The 24,716-nt window shown below is 48.2% G+C and overlaps 1 protein-coding gene across 1 annotated transcript in view; it reads right to left on the reverse strand.

Moving 5' to 3' along the window:
* Window positions 1–754: 754 nt before the first annotated feature.
* The window catches only part of COL5A1 (collagen, type V, alpha 1), a 156,309-nt gene continuing 132,347 nt past the window's right edge, over window positions 755–24,716 (reverse strand). The window contains exons 39-66 of the mRNA XM_010570808.1: window positions 24,099–24,206; window positions 23,825–23,914; window positions 23,679–23,732; window positions 22,931–23,038; window positions 21,091–21,198; window positions 20,414–20,467; window positions 19,744–19,797; window positions 19,437–19,544; window positions 19,288–19,341; window positions 19,094–19,201; window positions 18,904–18,957; window positions 18,408–18,515; window positions 17,261–17,314; window positions 16,841–16,894; window positions 16,331–16,384; window positions 15,854–15,907; window positions 15,029–15,136; window positions 14,519–14,572; window positions 14,368–14,421; window positions 13,545–13,652; window positions 12,981–13,034; window positions 12,257–12,292; window positions 11,418–11,471; window positions 10,779–11,037; window positions 10,241–10,353; window positions 8,036–8,104; window positions 3,818–4,051; window positions 755–993 (exon numbers count right to left, since the gene is read on the reverse strand). Coding sequence (XP_010569110.1) covers window positions 847–993; window positions 3,818–4,051; window positions 8,036–8,104; window positions 10,241–10,353; window positions 10,779–11,037; window positions 11,418–11,471; window positions 12,257–12,292; window positions 12,981–13,034; window positions 13,545–13,652; window positions 14,368–14,421; window positions 14,519–14,572; window positions 15,029–15,136; window positions 15,854–15,907; window positions 16,331–16,384; window positions 16,841–16,894; window positions 17,261–17,314; window positions 18,408–18,515; window positions 18,904–18,957; window positions 19,094–19,201; window positions 19,288–19,341; window positions 19,437–19,544; window positions 19,744–19,797; window positions 20,414–20,467; window positions 21,091–21,198; window positions 22,931–23,038; window positions 23,679–23,732; window positions 23,825–23,914; window positions 24,099–24,206 — 2,514 coding nt within the window. The 3' untranslated portion in view covers window positions 755–846. The remainder of the gene's footprint in view (window positions 994–3,817; window positions 4,052–8,035; window positions 8,105–10,240; window positions 10,354–10,778; window positions 11,038–11,417; window positions 11,472–12,256; window positions 12,293–12,980; window positions 13,035–13,544; window positions 13,653–14,367; window positions 14,422–14,518; window positions 14,573–15,028; window positions 15,137–15,853; window positions 15,908–16,330; window positions 16,385–16,840; window positions 16,895–17,260; window positions 17,315–18,407; window positions 18,516–18,903; window positions 18,958–19,093; window positions 19,202–19,287; window positions 19,342–19,436; window positions 19,545–19,743; window positions 19,798–20,413; window positions 20,468–21,090; window positions 21,199–22,930; window positions 23,039–23,678; window positions 23,733–23,824; window positions 23,915–24,098; window positions 24,207–24,716) is intronic.

Below are 24,716 nucleotides of genomic sequence, written 5' to 3' on the forward strand. Positions count from 1 at the left end.
AATGCTTGGCTGGGATGGTGGTGGGAAGGGTGGTGGTTTTAACACAGACAGGGTCACATGCATGTTTTGAAGCCAGAAACATTTAAACATTTAAAATAATATACAATACAAATATTTACTTACAAACATACAAAAATATAAGCACCTTTAATACATGGGAAAGAGATGCCCAGTGTGAATTTTAGCGATCAAATTCATGGGGTTAAATTTTGTAAAACATAGAATTCCGCGATTCGATGGAGACATTAAAAATTCTGGAAGTGGCCATGATGTCTACTTGCTAGAGCCGATCCAAATCTCATGGAAGTCAACGAAATGCCTCCGATGAGCTTCAGCGGGGTTTGGATTGGAGCCAGGACTGCCGGGACTTCAATGTCAAGCTGAACACAGGAGTTTCAAGTTTTTTCCATTTTTTTCCTTAAAAACAAACAAACAATAATCTATAGACAAGCGCTTGGTATCGCTTCGTGGCAAGAAGAAGAAGTCTTTGATGGCGGTGGGGTCTGCTGGGTGGCCGTGGAGCAGCAGTGGTGGGAGCAGCAATGACAGCGGCACGGGGACAGGTCTCAGGGCCACGCGTGCGGTGGTCGGTCATGCGATTCTACGTCTGTCGCGGGAACGGTCCTCTCGGTCGGCGGTTCGGTACGTGTGGGTGCAGTGGCGCAGAGGAATTCGGGCAAAACGAGGAACAAAACAAAACGGAAAAAAATAACCCATCGCTGTCCAGTTTCAGAACGTGCATGTGACAAGGAATTCTTTTTTTCTTTCTTTTTTTTTTTTTAATTAATTAAATGGCGCAATGAGGTTACGAGGTTGCTCATTTGGAGACTAGTTTTCAGGTGGCTCTTAGCCCATGAAGCAAGCCGGTCCCACCTCGAATCCAAATTTCTGTGACGCTTCTCCGAAGTCATTGAACATGATGTCGACTATAGGTACTTGCTCTACTTTGGGCGTGTTGATTTCCAGGATAGTCTTCTGATAGCCCTTCCTTGCCTGATGGGGAGAAGAGGGAGAGAGAGGAGCTCTGATGATGCCTCCAACCCAACAAGAGCAAGTCATCACGAATGAACATTCACCGGTCAGCCGGGAATACGGTGATGATCTTGCCCAGGCATCTTCTGAGCTGAATTAGAGGCAACCAGCACCAAACCACTCTACATTTACCCTGCAGCTCTAGCAGACGTGCTCTCAAGTGGGATGCTGACCACTAAGCAACCCCCTGGGAGACGACTGTCCTGAGCCTAGACTTTGGAGCAGAAGCAGCTGCTGCCATGCAGATCAAAAGACGCTAACTTTGCTGTTAGATCTCAGAGCTGGAACAGGAGCCTGGTAAAATTGCTGTGGCTGTGGTATAGCTGTTTTGCCTCCTCGAGGACACGCATGGGTTGCTGAGCAAATGCGAGTGATTTAATTTGAATATATTAGTTTGACTATTATCCGAGCGCTACCGAAAAGATCACATTTAAAGTTTGATGGAATTCACAAGGTGATGTTGTCTTTTTATCGTGCCTGGTGGCCATACAGTTATTTCCAAAATATAAATAATTATTAGAGGAGCAGAAGTGCACCCGAGGGCATACAAAGCTGCATAAACAAGTGAATTTATGGAGCAGTTTTTGGCTCTACCTTACCCTCCGATTTGTGTGTCTCAGAAGAATAGGCTATATCACAGCTACTGATAAAGGGCTGTAAGATCAGGAAAAACACATTCAAATAATGGCCTGAACATTAGCCCTGGAGATCCGCCGGTGCTGGCTGCAGCAGCCTTCATCACCACCAGAGCACGGGTCCTACTGGGACCTCTGCAGCAATGCTGCGTCGGGCAGCCCAACCTCATTTTTCACATGGGAGTGCTCAATCTTAAATATACTGCCTGTGGTTTAAGGAGGATGACCTACCGGGGTACCGGAGACGGTACTGAAGTACAGAAGACGCAGAGCCTCCTTCTGCAAGGCTGCGGTAAGCTCCCTTAGCATATTTTACCTCCTTTTTACAAGCCTGCAGGAATGGCTCTAGCAGAGAGGAAGAACTGGGACATACTGGTTTGGAAGCGATGCCCAAAGCTCTGAGCCAGGAGACGACATCTCTGTCCCCCACCATCGCAGTGGGGCTCGTTCAGCCTCTCCTGATGCTTCTGTACCGCGGGCGCCTGTTGCTCCCGCGGCTTTAGTTCTTGCCACAGTCATTTATCTGCGACCCTGAGACTGGCTGTGCTAACAGCCGCCTGCGAGAAGCAACCGAGCAAATAAACTTGGAGGAGCTACAATCCTCTTTCCATGCAAATATCTCTCGTTAGGGAGAGGAATGCAGGGCACCTGAGCCAAATCGCTTAAACCAAAAGGGTTTTCAGCAGGCACATCTGCTTTAAAATGTGCAGCGTGCGATCTTGCAGCATCCCTGAGACTTAAGAAGGGAAAGGGAAGGGAAGGCACTTTTTACCAAGGACACGTTGCGTTAGCAGGAGATATGAAGTACTTAAGGATAAACTTCCCCACGTGGTTTCTGAGTCTTCCCAGAAGCAGGATGGATGCCCTTTCCCTCTCTGCAAGAGTGTTAAAAGAAGTGATTCTAATCTGATTTTTCTCCTCGCTCCTACAGTAAAAAACGTGCGTGTGCCAGAACAGAACCATTTTCATCTCAGATTACGTGGAGGGCTCTTTCCATCAAAGCTCTCACTCTTTCCGTCCCGTGGGCTTCAAGCAGAGGGTGAGAATTATTCGTGCTTTTGCACCAGCAAGCTGGGTCTCAAAATAAATGCAAGCAGCACCTGCTTTGCCAAATTTTTAGTTCCCGAGGGCAGATTTTTTAGAGCTCCGTCCTGAACGAGGCACCCAACAGGAGGCAGAAGCAAAGGGAGGATGCTGAGCCCCTTTGGAAATTCCAGCTGCCGCTCTCGGCCACAGCGAAGGCGAAGAGCGAGCCGGCTGCGTGGGAGAAGAGGGCTGCAGCGTAACGCCTGCCTCCGCACGCCGGGCAAAAAAGTCACGGGGAACAAAGCTGGGGAGAAAGATGCTAAAAGCTGCATTTGAATCGCAAGCGGGGATGCAAACCTCTGTCTCCTGCATCCCAGGGCTGTGACTACTTGTCTCGCTATACAGAGTCAGGCCTCACTTGGCTTTGTCCTTTCCCAAGGGCACAGGCAGCTCCCCTTGAGGGACAGGGGAGCTTGCAAGGAGGGAGAAAACCAAAGTGCTGTGCTGGGGCTCCTCTGGCCGCTCAAGGGATGCCGGGCCAGAGCTGGGTGCTACAGCCAGCCCTGGGGTGATGCAGCAATGCACCCCCATGCACCCCTCCTGGGGCTGCATGCAGCAGCGTGCCGCAAAAAAAACCAAAAACCAACCGACCCAATGCCAAACCCTTAATGCTTTGCCTCCAAGATTTCTTGAAAGCACTTAAAAAAAATTATCAAAGCCTGCAAAACTTATACGAAACTGGGTGTCATCGCTTGTCTCTCCCCGTGTGAGTAAACAGAGTAAGAGCAAAGGCAAGGGGGGGGATGTTTAAAAGCAGCTGGTGGTTTTAGGCAGATCCCTTCCTTTATGCACAGCCAGCAATAAAGCAATTAATCTGGTTCCTAGAGGTGCTGCAGCTTCCCCTGACCTTGAGTGGAATCATGTTTTCCCAGCACAGGGAAGAGCAAGCTTGATGCCTCCCATGCTGGGGACAATCCTCAAGGCAACTACATCAGCAGGCACAGAAAATTTGGAGGCGATTTGCTCCGAGACACATGATGCTGGACAACCAGGGGAGGGGGACAGACACCTCCAGCCCTGACCCGTTTTGCAGGGACTGGCCAAGACCAGCTCTGCCCACGTACCGCGCAGCCGTCGAGGGCGGCTCGGATGTAAGGGTTGTTGTCGTAGGACATCTCCTCGTCGTTGGAGCCCAGGAAGCGGATCGCCTTATCGTAGCTGTCGGTGGTGGCGTCGTGCCAGGCTACGGACTGGTAGCAGTTGTAAGTGATGTTCTGGTGGGCCGAGGCGCTCAGGAGCCGGAGGAAAGTCATCTGCACCACTCCGATGGGGTTCCCGTCTGAATCCACGTAGGAGAGCTACGAGAAGCAAAGAAGGGGGAAACACTGGGCAGTGAGGGGCAATGCAACAAGTTTGGGGGGGTCTGATGACCACCAGTCTCACCCATTTTTATTACCCTGGACGTGGGGCTCGGTCTCGCCACCCCACCGGGGTGCAGACACCGCTCCTGCCACGCTACGGGCACGGGGCTGCTCTGGTCCTCCTGTGGCCAGGGCATGGCTACTGAAGGCAGTTTATTTCTCTTGCTGGTTGTGAGCTAAAAAAATAAGGCTACTGCAGGGTAGGAAGAGAAAGGAAGGGGGATTTCAGCCCTGGTTGGAAAAAAGTGCAGTGCTAAGCAAATTTAGGGATGTATTTCTCAAGTTTAAATCAATACTGAGCATACTTCTCCAGCTTTTAAAGAGGAGAAAAAGCAGATTTCTGTAAGGGTTTGGGACTTTATTCTTCTGTCCTATTTGAGATGATTTTCTGAGTGCTGTGGGTATTTTGTTCTGCACACACTGGGGTATTTCCCATTCATTTTTCCTGGGCACCAACACATTGGCTTTTAAGCAATCTTTGCACTTCACCTGCAGCAATCCTGTTTCTGTTGATAAGGACGTGGTGCTGCCCTGGTCGGCAAGGCTACGCTCAGCTAAAGGGAAAATGCATTTGCTGCTCTTAGGGCACATCATGAAACACAGAGCTGCACTGGCACAGGGATTTGCTCCATTCTGCACATCAGGCTCCTTTTCTCCCTTGGAGGAGAACGGTGTCTAGAAATACATTTCTGCAAAACACAGTTTACTGAAACCCATTTCCAGCACCTAGGGGATTCAGGACTTTCTGGGACTTTCTCTTTTACCCCACCAAGGAAGCAAACACACAGCGGGACAGCTAGTTTGCATGTATAAACTAACTGTACTTCAAGGTGGCATCCCCAGCCATGGCCAAGCTACTAGAGCTGCTGCTCCTTGCTGTCCTCTATGGACAGTGGGTTTCTTTAGAAATGACCAGGAGAAAAACACAGGCACACAAACAGCATAGTGTTCTTCGAGGTACCACGAAACATCGGTGCAAGCTGCAAACAGTAGAAGAGATTTACAACCAGACAATAAAATCATGAGTAAAAAGATAATAAAAATAAATAAGTATACCAACCGGTTGTCAGGATACCATTGCGCTGTCCTCCTGAGAGTTAAATATGACTGACCATGAGAGAGCCACGCATGCCAGGAGGAGAGCTACCAGAAAACCACCAGGACGTGGAAGGAGAGAGACACAAAATGCCGACTACTTGGCACGCACCCAATGACAGGCGATCTGCACTACTGCTCTGCAGGACCCGCTTCTCTTATTTGTTCTTATTTCAAATCAGTGCTTAGTTTGGGAGCCTCACTGCTTGTTACAGGGTCTCGGTTGCTGTTCTGCCTCTGCAGATTACAGGAAGACCTGTCCCAGCTTTACAACTGGAGCCACTGGGAACTGGTTGTGTGCATAAGGCTTGCTCGTGGGAACACGGTTTTGCAAAAATCCATCCTTTCCTGTTTTCTCTGTGATGGTGTTTCCCTGTGGCAGATGCCATATGGCTATGAAGGATAATAGGACAGGATGGGTGGCAGGCCTTGTTAGAGCTACTGGGAATTGTGTGTAACACACACAGAAGAAAAGCATGAGTCCAGAAGAAAACATCTGCAACCTTTTTATCCAATAAATGCAGTTTGGCTGCATCATGAGAAATGGTAAGAAATCAGCTCCAAGTACTCTGTGTCATTGATCAATGACGGTGCGGAAGCATCAGAACAAGATGGTTTCTTCGTATTTCATATTTACTATGTTGTTCTTACTTTAGATAGCCCCAGAAGAAAGGCAACCATCTTCATGGCTGCGCACCTCATGCAAGCACTGAGATTCATACGGAGCCCCCCGACATACATCAGCAGCCCGTGCTCTCGGCATTGCTGAGCAGCCGGGTGGAAATCTTCCCCTCAGCTTCGGGGATCCCCGTGGGCTCAGCCCCCCCAAGAGACCGTGCTTGGGCTGCATGGACGGACACCAGGGACCTCCTCTGTGGGGTAACAGGAGCAAAGCTGCACCCAGAGGGGAACTCAAAGTCATTCATCCCACCCATCTACGCAAAGATTTCAAGTGATTTTGGGTCCAGGCAAATGTCTCCCCAGTTTACCAATCTCATGGTTCCAAGTACTGCCTGGGGTGAAATGAGAGGTACTTTTAAAAAAAAAAAAATCCAACTTTACTTTATGGCTTGTGTGTTTAACAGTTTTGTCGTTTGCTTAGGCAGATCTTCTACGTGCTGGTGGCTTTTTTCCAAACAGAAAATGCAGGACAGGTAAAAAAGCAAGAAAACGGCAAGACAGAAAGATGGAACAAAGGGCTCAGGTAGCACTGAAATTCCTATTTAAAAAAAATGGGCCCTAAGCTCTAGGTTGGCAATTCAGCCTCTAACATAGCTGATAAACAGACTGGGGGAAAAAAAAGCAAAGCAGAGAAGATGGAGGAATGGAGGTACTCATAATATTAAATGATGAAATGCTCTCTAATTAAGCTATGAGTAGTTGCCCTCCAAGGAGCTACGAGGCTGAAGCCTTGGCTTTACGGCCTTATTTGATAATGCAGAAAAGCTGCAGAAGCCATATCCTTCTTGTGGGCAGAATCAGAGCAAAACGTGTTAAGTGGCAATGAAATGCGGCTTAGGAAAACAACACGGTGATTTTCTTTGTTGTTTGCCTTTTAAGGTGGAAGTTTGGGGCACTGCAAGAAACCTCTGCCCTGGGGAGAGGACGACTGCACGAGGCAGCTCAGCGCGGTATGTCAGAGCATCTCCTGCTTTCAGGGCCGGGTCGGTTTTATCCGCTGAATATTTCCTTCTTCCCTAATTCTCCTGATTTGACTGAGCTCATTATCTGCATCCTGCTAATCCTACAAGAATTGATATACACGCGGGAGATTTGTGTTGCTTAAGGAGACCTAGCTTACACTAATCTGTTGCTGCTCTGACATCCCTGACCAGGGCTTGGGCTCTGTGGGAGAGATCTATCCACAATGTGAATGTCCTGTTACAGGACAAAATACCAGAGTTTTTCTCTGTTTTACATGTTGCTGTCTTGCTTGCTTGCTGACATCAAACACTGTTTGACCTTATGACAGTTCTTGTCCCTTGATAAAAAAATCCTTAATTGTGACTAAGTCAAATTCCTGTCCACCAGGCTTGGCAAACGCATGTGCCTTGAAATCTTCCTTTAAACCAATGACTTCATGTCTCCCAAGCTCCAGGGGTGGCACAGGAGCCCCTGATGTGGCTCATCTCCAGTGTAGGAGATGAAATCCATCCTTTGCGGAAAACCTGCCCCAGACCAGAGATGTGCAGGTTCACCACCTCAGCCTGGGTACCAGTGAGCCCGAGCTGCGACAGCACCGTGCCCAGCTCCGGGCTGAAGCATCACATTAGGGGTCTCTCAGCTCTTGGGATAAAGCTACACTTCTGGGGGCCAGCAGCACGGGGACACCCAGTTTGCCTTTGCCATAATGGGAACTGCTTAGGAGCCAGCAAGAGCCCTCCTTGCAGGACGCAGCCTTCTTGCAGCGTGCTGCGGAGAAAGACCTGCAACAGCTTCAGCTCTGCAGGGTCCCCCAGCACATCCGTGTGTCCCCTTTAACGCTGGGGAAAGCTCATTAGCTGCTCCTAGGTTTCCAGTCAAGCAGACTGGAAAAAAGCATCCCCATGGGGTTTTGTTTCTTTTTTCATTATTCCACCTTAAATGTTTTTACTGCGACTTGTGATGGCTATTAGTCCAGCATGCAGAATGCAACAGATCGGGCCATACCAAAGCAGATGATGCGCTCTGATTGAGACTAGAGGGCCAAGGTTAGCCACTTACCAAAGACCCCCGCTTGTATTGACTATACCATGTGGAAGGCTGTTCTTTGGGCCAACGAGCCATTTTACTCTGTAAAATATGACACGGGTTAAAGAAAACAGAAAGCACCAAGATGCATCTTACCAGTTTACCGCGCTTGAATTCACTGAACCAGGAGCCTGGGTTTTCCTTTGGCCAAGAAGTAATTCTAGCCTAGTTTGTGGACGGCAAGGAGGAAAGAGAGAAAGAAGAAAAAAAAAAAAAAGAAATAAAAAAAGTTACATTCAGTTCCATAAGCAGAGTCTGCATGTCTTATTGAAACTGCCCAACTTCCTTTAAAATGTTTTCTTAATCTTTATACACCAGTTACAAAACCAGTTGGCAGAGCCTTAAGGTGCCAGCAGCCTCTCAAGCAGAACAGGATGGCACGGTGCTATCCTGGGTGCCCAGCGCTGCCTTGGCACCAGCCTCCTTTGCTAAGGGCTAATGATTTCTGCCTCCTAGAGACTTCGGATGCAAAACCAGCAGTGCAGTCTATCGGCAGGGGAGATAAAAGGGAAGATAGAGAGGAGGAAAGGAAATATCAATGGTAAAAAGTGCATTGATCTTCATGGGAGGGCTGAGGTGGAAAAAACAATGCTGATAACAGAGAAGGCTGCTGTCAGTCTAATGCCAAATCCAGATGCTGTGGGGCTGGGAAAAGCAATAAATGTGATTAAGGAAAAGTCTCTGCCTGCCTCCTGCGTTTGTGCAGCAATAAGGTATGGCACAGGCAGCACATCCTCCGCAGTCGGTGCTGGACCATCACACACGACAGAGCTCCAACTACCTGGAGCGATGCAGGGGGTGACCTTGACAAGAAATGAGCTGTCGGAGCATCCTTTATGGCAGCCCCGTCTAAGCAGCTGAATCATTCTTTCTGAGTCAGAGCCTAAGAAAGAAGCGTGGCTGCCGTCTGCTCCCTTACCCTCCCACAAGCTCCCTCACTTCTGCCTTAAATCTCCCCAAAAACAACAGCCAAGCTCTAAGCAGGTGTCTTGGGATTGTCCTTTCCAGTACGTGAACCATAAAGCAAGTCAGTGTGTTTCTGCTGGGTTAAGGATGGACTGAAAGGGGATATGGCTTAAACTCTGCTGTGGCTTATAATAAAACCACTCAACCAATACTTAATGCTGGTGTGGTAGCTGTTTTCGTTCCTCTACAAGGAAAAAGAGCAGGCTGAAGTGTTTTCTTATTTACGACAGTATTGCAAAGGTGCAGCACAATTTGCATTTGAGGAGCATTGCAGCGGTCAGAAAAGCAGCTCCACAGCGGACGAGATGGGGCCAAAGAGCCACTTGCAGAATCAATGTGGCAGGAGTCTGAGCAACTGTAAGAACATGGGCAGACTCTGCTTTTTTAAGCTGTCAGCATTTTGAGGAGAGCCATGGCAAGTTAATGCAAAGGAGAAGAAATCCATCTCCTATTTAAACAGCCCTAACAAAAACTCAAGGAAGATTTATGTTGCATGTTATTTGTCCTGTGCTGGCACATATTTCTGGCGGAAGAAATTCAGCAAGGCTTTTGCTGGAGTGCACAGTTTTTTCTGCATCTTAACCCAGCTGGAGCACAACTGTGATACTGAGAGAGCTCCCCCAGGCCACTTTGCAAGAGTTTCTGCTTGGCCAGTGCAAGAGCTGGTCCCCAGGCATCGGGGAGAGCAGCTCTGGAAAACAGAGTGCATGGGTACAGGACAAAAATTATGAGTATGGTTGAGCTATGCACATCATTACACAACTGACTTAATCAGCCTTGTGCATCCATGCCAGGAAGAGCGCTGAGGCTAGTTGCAATCATTTAGGATCATTCACCCACAAAAAAACACCAGGAAAAAATGACAGGAGATAAACATTCATCTCATCTGCCTGAAGACACACTAAGGGTAGAGGAATCAGTGGTGCTTATGCATGCAGACAGCAGAGTGGCAGCCCGGCTGCAGGAAGGAAGACAAGGAATGAGTTAAATGAAGCTCATGGGGAGCTGCAGTTCCTGCGCCAACACGCACCTCTGCCTTCGTAAAGGAAAGTAAAAAAAAAAATTATTTTATTATGCCTGGGAGATCATCAAAGACTTGTCCCAAATCACCGTTTAAATCTGCCTTACTCAAAGAAATTCTCTTTGTAAACATATTCTTTTGTATTCCTTATTATTTTAGAAGCCAAACTTGTGTAACAAAGAAAGGTTCTGTATCTTTAATCCTTGCTTCCTATTGTTCAATTGTCCTGAAACTGACTGTCTATAAATATTCATATTAGGAAACAATCTCTTATCACCATGATATGGGAGGAGGGGGAAGTTGTGTGGACTTACTCCTTCAGATTTCTTATCAGGGAAGATGCAAGTCTCTCCACCGGCTGTGAAATTACAGTAAACTTTGAAAGAGTCCCTGGAACATCCTTGGTTAGGATCAACCCAATATTCACCTGGATGCACGAGAGGGAAAAGAAGGGAAGAAAGAATCAGCACGGTGAAGGAAGAACGGTGGGCACTTCAGCAACCGTCTTGCCCGGGATGTTTCATCTCTGTCACAGGCTACTATTTATATGTATTTTTTGGAAAACTGACTATGTTCTGATTCCACATAATACTGTGGCACCTTACAGGAATAGCTATTTTTCATCATATATCCCCATTCCTAGAACAGAATATTTCAGTTGGAAGGGACCTACAACGATCATCTAGGCCAACTCTTCTCTACGTATTCCTTCTCTGTCAGTCACATTCCTCATGGGGCACCAGGGCCAGGGCCTCCCCAAATTACTTCTCTTCCTGCACTCGCTTGTATTCACTGTGTGGAGCTGGGAAACCCCCAGTATTTTCCCTGCACCCCCTCTGTCCCGGGACACACCGTCTGGGAAATCGGGGTGACAGAGCTGCAGATCCTTGCAGGTACGCGCTGGGTTGTGTTGAGTGCCCAACGGATGCTTCATTTGCTCAATTTCCAGTTTCAAGGAATTCAGCGAGCCGAAAATTTCCTCCATGCCATCTGCATAGTCCATGTAGTTGTCGGCATTTCCATCGTCCACCAGCTGGCTGGCATCAATATTTCGCCTGGTCCTCTTGGAAGATTGGATGGGCAGTGGCTGGATAACTTCTCCAGGAGGACCCTGAGTTGCGGGGAAAGAAGACACCACTTCTCACTGTATTGGTAGTGGGGAAGAGAGGGAAGAGATGGCCAAAGCAGCCACCGGCGCTGAGAAACAGCATCACAAGATACACACTAGACATGTAAAACACCCGTGATGGTTCTGATAAAACCCCTGGCTACTAGGCTTGAACACTGCGTCCATCTTTTCTTGTCATCTTCCCATTAGTAACTTCTCCCTTCACACCCTACTTTCTTCCCCAGCATCTCTAAGAGATGCCAATCCTTTGCTAGGACTCCTGAGATGCTGAATCTTTGTCCAGGAATCTTCCACTTCCTAACTTTACAACACCCATTAAATCTGAACCTCATTTCACACTTCATGTAATGGGTTCTACTTACAGGAGGCCCTGGGGGCCCAGGAAGACCTGATTCACCCTTTGGACCTGTTGGACCCTGGGTGGAAAAACAAGGGAAAAAACATGAGTCACTCAGGAAAAAGCACTCGTCACATATCACATCCCAAACATGATTTCTTTTAATGGTCTCTTGTGGCAAAAAACTTTCTCCCTGTCCCTTCAGGCACGCAAGAGGAGTCTCCCTGCACCCTCCCAAGAAAATATTTATTTTGGTTATTTTCGATGCTTAGGTAAAAGAAAAGATCAAACACTTGAGGTTAAACAGTCAAATTTTGCTTAGGCTTCCTATGGAAGAGGAAGGATCCTTCCAACGCATGAAAACGTTAACTCTCTAAATCAATTCGACAGTTATATAAATCAAGTAAAATCTTAAAATTAATAAAACATTGAATTCTGCTTGGGAAAAAGACATTAGGAAGTTGCCCAAGAAGAATTTTTAGCTGTCTGCATAGGAGATCTGTAACATGAAGCTCGCTTCAGTGTCGCATTTCTCACAGAGTTCTTTGCTTTTCAGCTTGCCACCTCCCGCTTCACAGTCTATTTTTAATACCCTCCACTTTACAGCAGTAGCTTTTCTCCTAAGGACGATGCACTGGATTCCTCCTTATGATCTTTGCTGCACTGATGTTCAATGAAGTACAGTGTGTGCAATAGAAACCTTTCCCAATTATAATTTCTGGGCTTAGACAGCCTGAAAAGGCTACATTTGCTACAGTCATCTTTGGCTAATTGCCTTAATGCCACTGATGTGGAGGAGTCGCAGCAGGTTATGCACTTAATAAGAGCTCCTCAGCCTCTTTGTTTAACAATGTCTATACTCACTGATGATCCTTTAGCACCTTTGGGACCAGGTGGACCCTGTATAGAGAAAAATACAGAAAGGAGTCAGTACGTTTCCTAGCAGAGAAGTCATCGGTCTCTCCTTAGGGAGAGACAGAGTAATGTTATACAAGGTGGTCTTTTTAATTCACTTCCTTTCTGTTTCACATCCACTTGAGTTCGGCGTTGCTTTCGTTTGCCAACGTACAAAAAAGCGTTTGTGTCAGACCAATCTGTGTCAGCGCTCCACACTCCTGCCCGGATGGCAACTGGAAAAGCTGCTGTGTGATTACCGTAACCTGGAGCTGTTCCTGGCTCCGTGCTAAGGACACCCAGCAAGAGCAAATACTGGTCGCCCAAGGGTGCAGGCTGCCGTCTTTGGGCACCCAGTGAAAAAAAAATGCAAATAGCAAAAAGTGCAAGAAATCACCGTGTGATTGTAGATAATCCAAAAGAAAGGGGGAGAGAAACAGGGTGGGCTAATTTCCCTGCCTCGATCACGCCGCGTCCCTTGTGCCCATCTCTCACCTCGTGCGTCACCCCCCAGTACTCCTGTAACTCAATGCAAGTGTTTATAATGGGCTCAGCTGGGCAACCCCCCTTCCCATCAGCATCCTCATACAAGGTCAGGCCAGAAGGACCGAGCTGGGTATCTGGGAGCACAAAGGTGACCCCAGAGGGGCTGTGTAGCTCCTGAGAAATTAAAAGATAATTACATGTCACATACCGGTAATCCTGGTGGCCCTGGAGGTCCAATTGGTCCAGAAGGACCTGTGATACCCTGAAAAATAAAAGCAGAACAACGTTGACTTGCATGCAGCGATGCTGGTCTATATCTACACAACTAACATCTGCGCACCATTGACCACTGTGAGTTGACCACAGCTGCTCACAGCTTTTGGAGGACTCCATTCAAATCTGGAGGTTTAACTGGTTTTTAAATGTGTGTGTGATCCAGACAAGAGCATGACCAGGGAACTTTATATCTCATTTAGGCACACAGTTTTAAAAATCAGTCCTCTAGATGCATATTTAATGTTACCATCCTTCCAAGTCTATTCAACTCTTTTCATATGACCCTTGAGAATCTGCTTTCCACTAAAATGGATCATTTTGGAACATCTCTACATTTCACATGTAGAATAAACTACATTAATATAGAAAATATTCCTCAAAAATTAGCAAGAGTCTCCTGCCGAGGTTGACCATCTCTGCTATGCCGTACCTGCTCAAAGGCAGCAAAGCCCACAGCAAAAAACCACATTTAATTAAGGTCTTACAGAATACTTACCTGCTCTCCTTTGGGTCCTGCTGAACCCTGGGGGCCTGGGAGACCTCTATCACCCTTTTCTCCCTGCTCTCCTGGCGGTCCAATAAGACCAATTAAACCTGGATGACCCTAGAGGAAAACAGCAGATGTTAATTATGATCTCTCAATGGAGGTAACTAAATGCCAAAGCTACCCAGCAAAGACATTTCTAGATATAACCCCAAATATCTAAGCAAGGTGATAGGAGTTTGTAGCTATCCCTGACACCTCGAAGTGGCAGAGCAGAGCAGAGCAGAGCACTAGCTTTTTGCAACAGAAAATGCTACAAATATAGAAAAAGCAAAGCTGCACCAGAGCACCTGCTCATTTTGTGCGCTAACACATATTACATAAATTTCTACAAGGTTGAGAATCATGCCCTAAAGCAAGCCAGGTGTCTGCACCTCCCTATGCCCTCTGCTAAAGCGCCTCTGACAACTAGAGCTGCCGTGGACTGCAAGGGCTGACGTAGGGGAATGCAGCAATTCAGCTGCTCCGTGTCATCTTGTCGTCATCAGAGCTGGTGACGTGGGGACGGGAAACCCAGTCTTGGATCCAGGCAGGCAGTGGCACACGCTGACCCACAGCACAACCTGGTTCATCCTTTGGGGCACACTCACAACTCTCCATCTCTCCTCTGAAGATATGTCCAATGCTTCCAGAGCAGGAGAGAGAGCACACGGGGCTGGTGGCACTTTCAGCCTTGTCCTGCCAGCCACAGGAGCCCTCTACAACGACATTTTTTCCCCCCACACCCAGATGGCGGCATCAGGTCATGCAGCGAGATGGTGCGTGCCATTCTCACCTTCTCCCCTTTAGGACCAGAGTCTCCTTTAAGACCAGGCAAACCCGGCGGGCCCTTTGGGAGACGGGGGGGAAACAAAAGAGAGAATGAATTAATGTAAAATGCATTCACCCATTTCAAAAACTCAGGGAATTTGATGGTCTGGACATACCATTGGGCCTGGAGGACCATCTGGGCCAGGGGATCCCGGGAGACCTTGTTCACCCTGTAAAACAGTGCAATTCCCTCAAAACAATCATTCACGACAGCAGTGCTCCCAGTTGGGATTATTCTGATTATTCACCCATCCTCACCTGGTCCCTGTGCCAGGGAACATTTGCCCTGACTTCTCACAGATGGTAAAGGCCATAAAAAATCAAGGATTTATGTTCCTTTCATGCTCAAATCTCTACTGGAAAACGGACTTTGGAGGTCATGGAAACTCTCACCCATGGAGAGCAGGTAAGCAGACCCAAGACTCAAATAAAACATGCTGGGAGATGATATTCACTGTTATATTATTTCCACTAAATATGTTTTACCTGCTGTCAGGCATTTAAGCATAGACAGAACATTACGCTGGGAGAAAGGCATCTTCCAAGGCTGATGGGTTATGGGAAAGCTTCTGGGCAGGGTCATTCCTGGTGCTTTCTCAGACTTTGCTCAGTTTGGGAATACTCACGACTGGACCAGGAATCCCTCGAAGGCCATCAGGGCCGGGCTTCCCTGGAGCACCTTGGGGACCGATTGGGCCAGTCTTCCCAGGAGGTCCTTCCAAACCAGCTTCACCCTAGATGCAAGAGGCAGCATGGTTTAATTTGCATTGGGGCACCAAACGATCTTCTCAAATACGCTGTGGCTGCTGCTGGGATGTCAATGAGTGAATGCAGGTCCATGCAAAGCACGTAAAACTTTCTGTTCGTTGATTTTCCTACTGCTCCCTACTCCTTACGGACTGAGGACAAGTCTCCAAACTCCTTCACTTTTCAGCCTTGCCTGTTTCTGCTGATTTCCAGCAGGAACCGCCCTTTGCCTGTGAACTCTCTGGAGCAGAAAGCTTTTCCTGGGTTCGGCTGGGAGATGAGCTAGCAGAGGACATCCTCCACCATCAGTCTTCCTGCAGCTGCCGCAACAGTTGGGTCTATAATTTGCAATCCCACTCTACATTTCCCCACCACCCCTACCAAAACAACGACGGTCCAATAATGCTGTGTTCGCCCTGGGAAAGGACGTAGGGCTGTGCATGCCGTATTATTTACAACACGTTAAATTGCCAAATATGGCACTTTGTAATTTCAAAACAAGAAAAACATTCCCATGACCTTACCAAGCCCTAATTATCTCCACAGAGTTTGTTCAAAGATGAAACATAAACTTAAATTTGAGGCCAATGGCCCCAAATTCAGCAAAATCAAAATCACTGTCTTTAAAACACCAGCGTCATCAGAGGGTGATCCTTTTGGCATACAAAGGACATAGCAGAAGTGAAATCCCATTCAGCTCTTACCTTGGCTCCTTTCTCTCCTTGCCTTCCTTCGGGACCGGCTGGACCAGGAGGGCCCTAGAGAAAGCACATAATAGATGCAAAACACAATCAGATAACACTGATCTGAAATGGTCTATTGGAATTAGCAAAATGATGCTACAGCCCCAGGGAAGAAGACAAAATGGAGACAAATATCTCTGAAAAGCTTTTTAAATTAGCTTCTTGCTAAATGAATTCCTGGGCTCTGCCAGCAAGGCAGGAAGAGCAGGAGCACCTCACACTTGTATTTTCTTTTGGGTGTTAAAATCACAAAAAAATCCATGGTTGACAACTTCCCGTCAATTTCCAATGACTGTGGATGGTGCATCGAATTTTTTACAAATTATTATTTATTTTATACACTACTGTCTTGCATTTACTGCAGATATAGTCATAACATTAGTTTCAAAAAGTCAATACAAATACATTTGGAAAAATACTCCTGAACAATCAGCTTACCCTTTTTCCTGGGGGTCCGGAGGGGCCTGGCTCTCCCGTGGGACCAGGGGAACCCTAGATGGAGAGAGGAGGAGAACAAGCCATAACTGCACCACGAGATGGTGGGAAGGAGGAGCAAATGTGTAAAACTTGAGTTGAGATCCAGAGTTTGTGCTAAGTCGAGGTGTGGGCGGCCAGTACAACTGACACCTCCTCGGGGGTGCAGGTGGTATCTTCTTTTATCCCTTCCCACCATGAAATACCATAAGGCATGGCAAAGTTAAAATGAAAGACTTAGACTTTGTTTTTCTGTAAGTTAATTTTTGCTTTCAGCACGTATTGCTGAACAAGCTGAATGGATGGCAGCAACCAGGCTGATACAGACACGAGGGACAGGCATGAGGGGACCAGTGCAGCAGAAGCTGGTGGGAATTAGATGCTCTATGTCCTCCTGTGTTAGAAATCCTTGGACCTACACATAGAAACTGTGGGGACTGATGGGGAACAGATCTCATCTATCCGGTTACTCACAGTCTGTCCAGGTTCGCCATCATCACCTTTGTCACCAGGGGGACCATCTTGACCCTAAAAAGGAAGAAGAAAGAAACAAACAGGCGTATTTAGGGTATGAATAGAGTTGAGCAGAGTGTTAGCAGCAGCAGATGTGGTTCAGCTGGTCTTCACGTCACCAGGCACCATCCCTGCCCATCTCTCGTTGAGAACACTGGCAACAGCAAACGCCCTGTGTCAAATACTGTGGAGAGCAGCATTCGTAGAGCTACTGCCGCAAAGGTCATAGTGTGGTCAGACAGACTTATGGTGGGACTTCCTACTCTTTCCCAAGCGAAGGAAGAGTAAATGCCAGAGGAGCTGCTGGTGAATAAGTGGCACACAGTCGTATTTCACTAAACCAAGAGGAGGAACCTAACTGCCCTTCTGTGAGACACTTACAGCTGGACCAGGTTCTCCAGGAGGACCAGGGTCACCAGGGAAACCAACTGGACCCTGCAAAAAGAGAAGAAGGATATTCCCAAGTCAGAGATATTGCATCTTGAGAAATGCAGAGCGCTAGTGCCTGCTACCCCAGCGACAACACAGGGAGTCACCCTACAGAGCAAAACCCCAACTCCCTACCCTCAAACACAATCCCAGATCACACCCCATCTTTGCATCTTCAGTAATTTCACCCTGTCACAGCCACCAGTTCAGCTCTGCAGCCAGACTACGCAAAGTTCCAGAGGCAACGCTGGGAGTTTCATCTAACTTTTCGTAAATACATTGGACAAGCGACAGCAAAATTGTCGCAGCTTTGGGGAATGCGCAGATTAGAAGATTTTGCTTTTGCTTACTACATGATGTGTAACATTTTTCACATGAAGATCCTCTCAAAGCATTTAATGACTAAAACACTTCGCCATTCTTCTCCATACAATGTCTATTGTGTACTTCAAATGATTCTGAGACCAGTGTTCAGACAATAGGCTTCAACCAATAACGTGATATCCCAAAACCCCATCTGTTAAGAGAGATGACTAACTCCCCTGCCTCCTCTGCTGTTTCATGCCATCTTTGCTTATCGCATAATAAATTTCTTCAGCCAGAAAGCATCAAAGAAGCTGGCAAGATAAATACTGTACCATTGTCATCTGGTATAAATCAGTATAGCTCTACTGGCTTCAATAGAGCTATAGCAATTAGCATCAGCAGGGATCTGACCCTAGAGTTACAACTCCCAAATTCAAATAAATCCTCTCTACGCTATTTTGGAAGCCTTGCTCTAGTGCAGAGGACCTTGGCAATATGTAAGCTCAAGCGCAAAGTAAATCTACAGCAGGGCCTCTCCATAGGGGTGAGTTTTCTGATAACCTGCAAAAAGGACTAATAATTCAAGTATTGCTGGAAGATATGGTACAGCTGGGTCTTTTCCTCACTGGCACCCTAAAAAAGGGGACTAATATCACGTAATTTGAGAGGAGCAATTCTCTGGCTGGTAAACTATTTCAAATTTCCACAAAAATCTCTGGAAAACATTTTTTCATGCAGAAATCTCTGCTGGGCAAGAAAAGGAAGCACTGCCTGGACAGGAGGGGGTACTTACAGGGCTGCCTTTGGGACCGTCATCACCTGGTGGACCTTTGGGTCCGGGGGGACCAGCAGCACCAGAGGGACCTGCTTCACCCTTTTCACCTCTTTCACCTTTAGGACCCTGTAAAGGAAAAAAGGGTGTTTCTATTATCCAGGAAAACAACTTACTGATCTCTAATTATCCTCTAATCAATTCTGAGAAAGAAGCTCTGTTTGTATCTCAAAACACGAGGACAGGATTTAGCAGTCCCTTCCCACAAAGATTAAATGGTGTTTGTGTTGTTCAGTCGTGGGTAGCCCATATTCGGTGACTAAACGTTATACTATAAATACCCAGGAACATGGCGATGCGTCGCCCGATACCCAAACCAAGGACATGGCTGGTTCAGTCCCTGCAGCCCCATCCACATCCATGCCTGTCTGACACCTCTTCAACCAGTTCCTCGTGGGAGACCATTGAAGAAAAGCTCTTCTCCATCAGAGCAAGAGGCACCCCATAACGTACTTACCGGGAGGCCAACCTCGCCGGGAAGACCAGGCTCACCAGATTCACCAGGTTCACCCTGCAGAGGGGAAAAGAGGGTGATCACACTCCTGTTTCTGCAGGGTGGTGAGTTTTCTGCTGATGTAGCAAAGCCCCTGCGTGAGCGTCGTAGCAAACTCCTGTGGGCTTCAGTCGGGTTTGTCTGGATGCTTTACCTTCTCTCCTACTGCACCAGGATTTCCTATTCCCCCGGGAGGACCCTGTGGACCATCTGCTCCTGGTGGTCCAGATGGACCTCTGGGTCCAGGTGGGCCTGGCGGGCCCTGAAAGAAAGAGGAGACAAATTTAAGACATGTTTCTTAGAGCAATGTCTGTCAGTGATGAAAAAAGACGTTTGAAAGCATCTTACCATTTGCCCAACGTCACCCGTTTCTCCCTTCTCACCAGGTGGCCCAGGCAAGCCCTGTGGAGGTGGAGGGGACGAGTTTTACCTGTGAACATCTCAGGTGGAACCCCAGCTCTCATGACCCTAAGCCCTCCCTCAATGCTGCAAATTACCTGCAAGCCCACTGGGCCAGGGGGACCAGGGAAACCTCGAGGTCCTTCGTCACCTTTCTGACCAAAGAGGCCTTGCTGTCCTCTAGGACCTGGCTCTCCATCGGCACCCTACGAGGAAAGAGTCTAACACAGCTTAGCAAAGACACAACGTAGATGCAAAGCCCCATCTCCACCACCTCCTGCCACAATGCCCTCCTCGTGTGTTGGGCATTGGCAGCGCCAGGCAGAAACTGCCACTCTTTGCAGCGCTTCCCGGGACAGTTTACGGCAAGAGAGAGGATTTCTGCCAAGAAAGGACAATACTCACAGCTGGGCCAGGTTGACCAATTGGACCCTGCGGGCCGGTAGGACCTGGTGGACCCTGTCACGAAACAGAAGTGCAATGTCACCATTAGGATCAGAGTAAAAAACTCACCTGGAAAAGGTGATGCCCTTCAACACAGCCTCCATTAAACAAGCATTAATTCCCAAAACAGGGAGGACAAGGTCAGGTCTCCCCCGACACACCAACATCCCTCAGCCCTGGTGCCAGTGGCACGGCAGGCATGTCTAAACGAGTTTTTGCTCCAGCGAAGCAATATCACACCACTCATCTCTCTCTAGAGACTTATGTGTAATTTATTTTCCGTTCCTCAGGCTCTGAGCAGCACTTAAAGGGTGCATCAGTGTGATATAAGCAACTAGAAGAACTACAGCCAGACACCCAAGTTCAATAGCAAGGGCTGCTAATGTTTCACAGATATTTACACAGTACAGGGGTGACATGGAAACATCTCAGTGTGTTCCTGGGAGCGGGAGCCTCACACTTCAGGCACTCACTCTTTTTTTACATCGTGTGGGTATTTGATGAAGCAAAGGAGAAGATGAAGCAGTGACAGAAAGAAATTAAAATGATATCGTTTTCTCTTTCCAGCAAGTCACACGACAAAAGCACACTCCTCCAGGGAAGCAGCTACGATGACATCCACCCCACTCACCTGCTCCCCTTTGTCGCCCTTGCTGCCCTTCTGGCCAGGCTCCCCGATCTCGCCCTGCCAGGTACAAAGGGGCACAGTTAGTTCACTTGGTGACCACTTTCATACCTCAACATTCAAGTAATAGCCTTGTGCGTCTGCACCCTCATCCCAAAGATGCCAATTCCCACAGAAACACCCCAGCATGTTCTAAAAAAGGCCAGAGATTTGGCCACTCCAGGTGTAACCAAACCCTTTTACATCCTAAAACTTTCCTTGGCTGCCACGCGATGCAAGAAGCATCATTTTGCAGACCTTGTTAGCACCAGTGAGTGATTCGTCCCAGCTAATGTTTTCTAAGAATCCTCCAGTCCAGAGGGGCTTAATGAGAGAGTGGGGAAAGGTAATTAACGTGGAAAGGGCAGGCAGCCCCAGGCAGGCCACCTGCTACAGGCTTCGGGGGAGGCTAACTGGATTTCGGCAAGCAGTTTGGCTGGCAGAGAGCACACACAGCCCAATTTGCCTGCTGCTCCCCAGATCGGACGCCGCCGATCCCGTGGCATTGCAAGCGCCGTAAAATATCCTTGGGTTACGACCAGCAGCACATCCAACCCGAGGCGGTGGAAGCAGCGCGGTGGCAATGGGGCACGGTTCCCAGTTCCTTCCCAGAATGACCCTGCGCGACAGGGAGCTGCTCCCACCTTGTCTCCATCCTCTCCAGGGGGGCCGACGGGACCTGCTGGACCCGGCAGTCCCACCGGGCCCTGGATGCCATCCCGGCCAGCCGGTCCTTGAGGACCCTTCTCACCCTGGAAGCAGAACAAGCAGGTAGGTCACACAGAGCTCTCCTCCACCCTCCAACCAACCCATTACACCCCAGTAACATTTTATTCAGCTGCTAACGACCCCTGACTATATAGGCATGTATAGCAAAACCAGTTTCCAGCTGATATTTCATCAGGCTCTCTGTCTGAAACAAGACAACATTTCTCTCTCAAGAGATAAAGAAAGAACAAACAAATCTGAACAGTGAATACCCAGATCACAGCTGCAATTTCACTGCTATAGCAACATAATCAGATTTAATCTGAACCCTCTGCCATCTCTCTCTGGATGACAAACAAGACCCCAACTAATTTTTATTCCCACAAGCCAGTTATTACTGATTCTCATCCTGGCTGCCCCAGCACTCGGTGCCTGTTCCCTCCCTGGCTGATCCCCAGCTAATGGGGGTTTCTCAGGAGACCCCGAGCTCCCTCCTGAACTCCTGGACAAAGGAAAACACCTGAAGTGAATAAAGCAATCTCTGCTGGCCTCCGGCTTAAACATCCACCCATATTCCTCAGACCTGGAGCCTTCAACTGAATTTGTTTATAGGAACCGAACAGTGAATATTTTTCAGTTTCCTCGTACATAATTTAATTGCATCTGAGTCCTGGGTGCTGTCTTCTGAATAATTAGATGCCACATAAATTGCCTACTCATCTGTCCACTGATACATCATATAGGTACTTGGCAGGACAGATGTTCATAAAGCTGATTCACCAGGAAATTCTTGCCTCTGGACTAGCTGCTGGAGTTTCTAATAAGCCAGCAAATGTGGAATACAGTGGCTGTTAAACATTTTTGATAACAACAATCAATCAAGTAAGTATCCTCATGTAGTCTGAAATCACCGATGCCAGCATTTGCTCACGTTGCTGGGTCTGAAGCTGAGCTCAAGCTTGAGGCAGGCAACCCAGAAGTCCCTGCAAAACCATTGGGGTGTGAATTAGAGGCACAGCCTCCCTCCTCGGGACTGTCACGGCGCTGTGCTCTTCGGGGACAGAAATAGCCATCCCAGCCCACTCTCTCCTGCCCGCACGTGACATTTCACGCACGTGCCTGGGGAGCGAAAGACGTGAGAGTTTGTGCGGGCTGGCTGGTGAACGCTCGGGAGAGGGACCATATGGCAGGACTCAGCCGCGCTCTGCTGAGAGCAGCTCTTTCCACGGGTGCCAGCGGGATGCCTGGGAGCATCGATGCTGTGACAGCACGCGGCATCCCGGGAAGCGGAGCTGAAAAACTCCACAGCACCTTTGCGTGGGTCCTTCAGCCAGGGCGGAGCGAGGGTAAGGCTTTATTTGGGCTCAGCGGAGATTGCTGCTGCCATTGCATCCTCGTAAGCGGTGCCGGGGTTGGCTCACTTCTCTGCCCAGAGGCCTGTCCTTTGGCTGTTTGTCACTAGGAGGTCACGCAGGCTGTCATTTCACCTGTTCGGTCCTCATCCCTTCTCATTGCCTGAAGACATTTCAGTCCCTGGGATCATATCCATTTTTGATAGCACGGGTGTCACAAACAGGGCAGCTGAGCAGCTAACGTTCAGCCGTTTGATGTACCCAAGATGAGAAAACTCCTTTCTAATTAAATTCCTTCTTTTTTTTTTTTTTTTTTTTTTTGTATCTTTTACACACCTACCCCAGGGAATGTCTCCATGCTCAGCTTCCTACTATACACACTTCTATTTGACACACAGCTGTTAATCTTTATACTGGTACTTACTGGGGCTCCCTTTTCACCTGCGGGTCCCGGAGGTCCCTGGGGGCCAGGTCGCCCTGGCAAGCCTATGGGGCCGGCTGATCCCGCGGGACCGCGCTCACCGGGAGAGCCCTGTTCGGAGAAGAAGGAAGGAAGCATTAACTGGAGTATCGAGCTTCATCTATATACAGACAGAAAGAGACCCAGCAGTAGGATGCTGTAAATGCATCGTCAGTAAGTGAGCACATTTGATGGGGTGACCACCATGCGATGACTTGGTACCATCAGCCTAAGGGGTCCCGAAGATCTTTTTTAAATTAAAATCTCTGGAAGGGCTGGGTTCTCCTCTGGATGGTGCAGGGAGCTCAGTTCCTGGGGGCACATTATCAGCTTGGAACAAGAGCATGAGCCATTTCATGGCCAATGCAGCAGGGAGGGTTGGATGATGAGTATTTTCTTCCAGGAGGGCTGCATTGAGCACACATCTCAAGTGGGGACAACTTTCAGAGGGACAGCAGGTGACTTAGAAGCAAAATTCTCGACGTCCTGAATCATTCCAGTTCCCTCCGCTTGTCACGTATGTTCATAGCTGACACGACAAAATGACCGAGCTATTACACATGTGTCTTGTAAAATAAAGCAATATCCAGCAAGTCGTTAGCTAGTGCAAAGGAAATAATGGATAAAGTGCTGAGCTGTGACTAACCCTCTGTTTTGACTTGTCAAGCTTGTAAATGCGTTAGATGGTGCCTGTAAGGGCAAGGATACTCACTGCTGGACCTGGGGGGCCTGGGGGACCTTCGTTGCCTTTCAGCCCTGGAGCACCCTGGAGGGAAGAAAACAAAGTCATTTTGGGGGATGGGTGCTGCACCGCCTGGGCATCCTTCCCGCTGGAAGGACCGGGCAGCTTCTACTCACAATGGGGCCAGGGAGACCTCTCTCTCCGGGGAAGCCTCGCAAACCGGGGGGACCATCCTTCCCTGGGAGACCAGCGGGACCGGGGTCCCCCTGCAACGACAGCGATAAATAGCTGAGGATCTGCAGACTCCAGAGAGACCCAGCTCTTCTCTCTGGGCTCAAGTTGTGATGAGACACTGCGAAGCATCATGTCTTTTCTGAATCATCCTTCTCCACCTCTGGGAGAGACGCAGGCATCCAAGGAGGATGAATTCAGTAGGCTGCTAGTCCCTACCTTGGTCCCTTCTTTTCCAGTGAGGCCAGGAAGACCTTGTTCACCTGGGGGACCTGGAGGGCCTGGATGTCCCCGCTCGCCCATTGGCCCAGTCTCACCAGTGGGACCCTGAAGAAACAGAGATTGGGGAGAAGGTGTTGGGTATCAGCAGCACAACCAACGAAGGAAGAGGTGCAGGCTACCAGTTTAGTCCTTTAGGTTGCAGTGGGACGGAAGATGCTCCTTCCCTTAGCTGTCCCCTGCAGTGCCACCAGGAATCCCTGGAGAGATGCCTCCTTTGGCATCTAAAGGGACCTTATTTTGGAAGTGGGCAACATTGCACTTGGCAGACTGGAGGCACTGGGAACCTCTGGAATGAAAGCATTCACATAACTGAGATACTATTACTACAACTATTATGCTTAGGTGGTTTGTTTTGTTGGGTTTTTTTTGTTTGTTTGTTTGTTTTTTAATTGAAAACTTCCTAAGTACTCTACAATCATGCTGATTCTTCCTTATATGGGGCATAAATAATGGATTAGGCTTGTACTACACAGCAATTACTGCCTGCCTCTGTGCTGTATGTGGGCACTAACGGTGACGAGTGTAACATAAGGCCCAGTGCAGAAGGTTCCCAAG

The sequence above is a fragment of the Haliaeetus leucocephalus genome, unplaced genomic scaffold, assembly GCF_000737465.1.
Source record: "Haliaeetus leucocephalus isolate CR32 unplaced genomic scaffold, Haliaeetus_leucocephalus-4.0 Scaffold306, whole genome shotgun sequence".
Classification (NCBI taxonomy): domain Eukaryota; kingdom Metazoa; phylum Chordata; class Aves; order Accipitriformes; family Accipitridae; genus Haliaeetus; species Haliaeetus leucocephalus.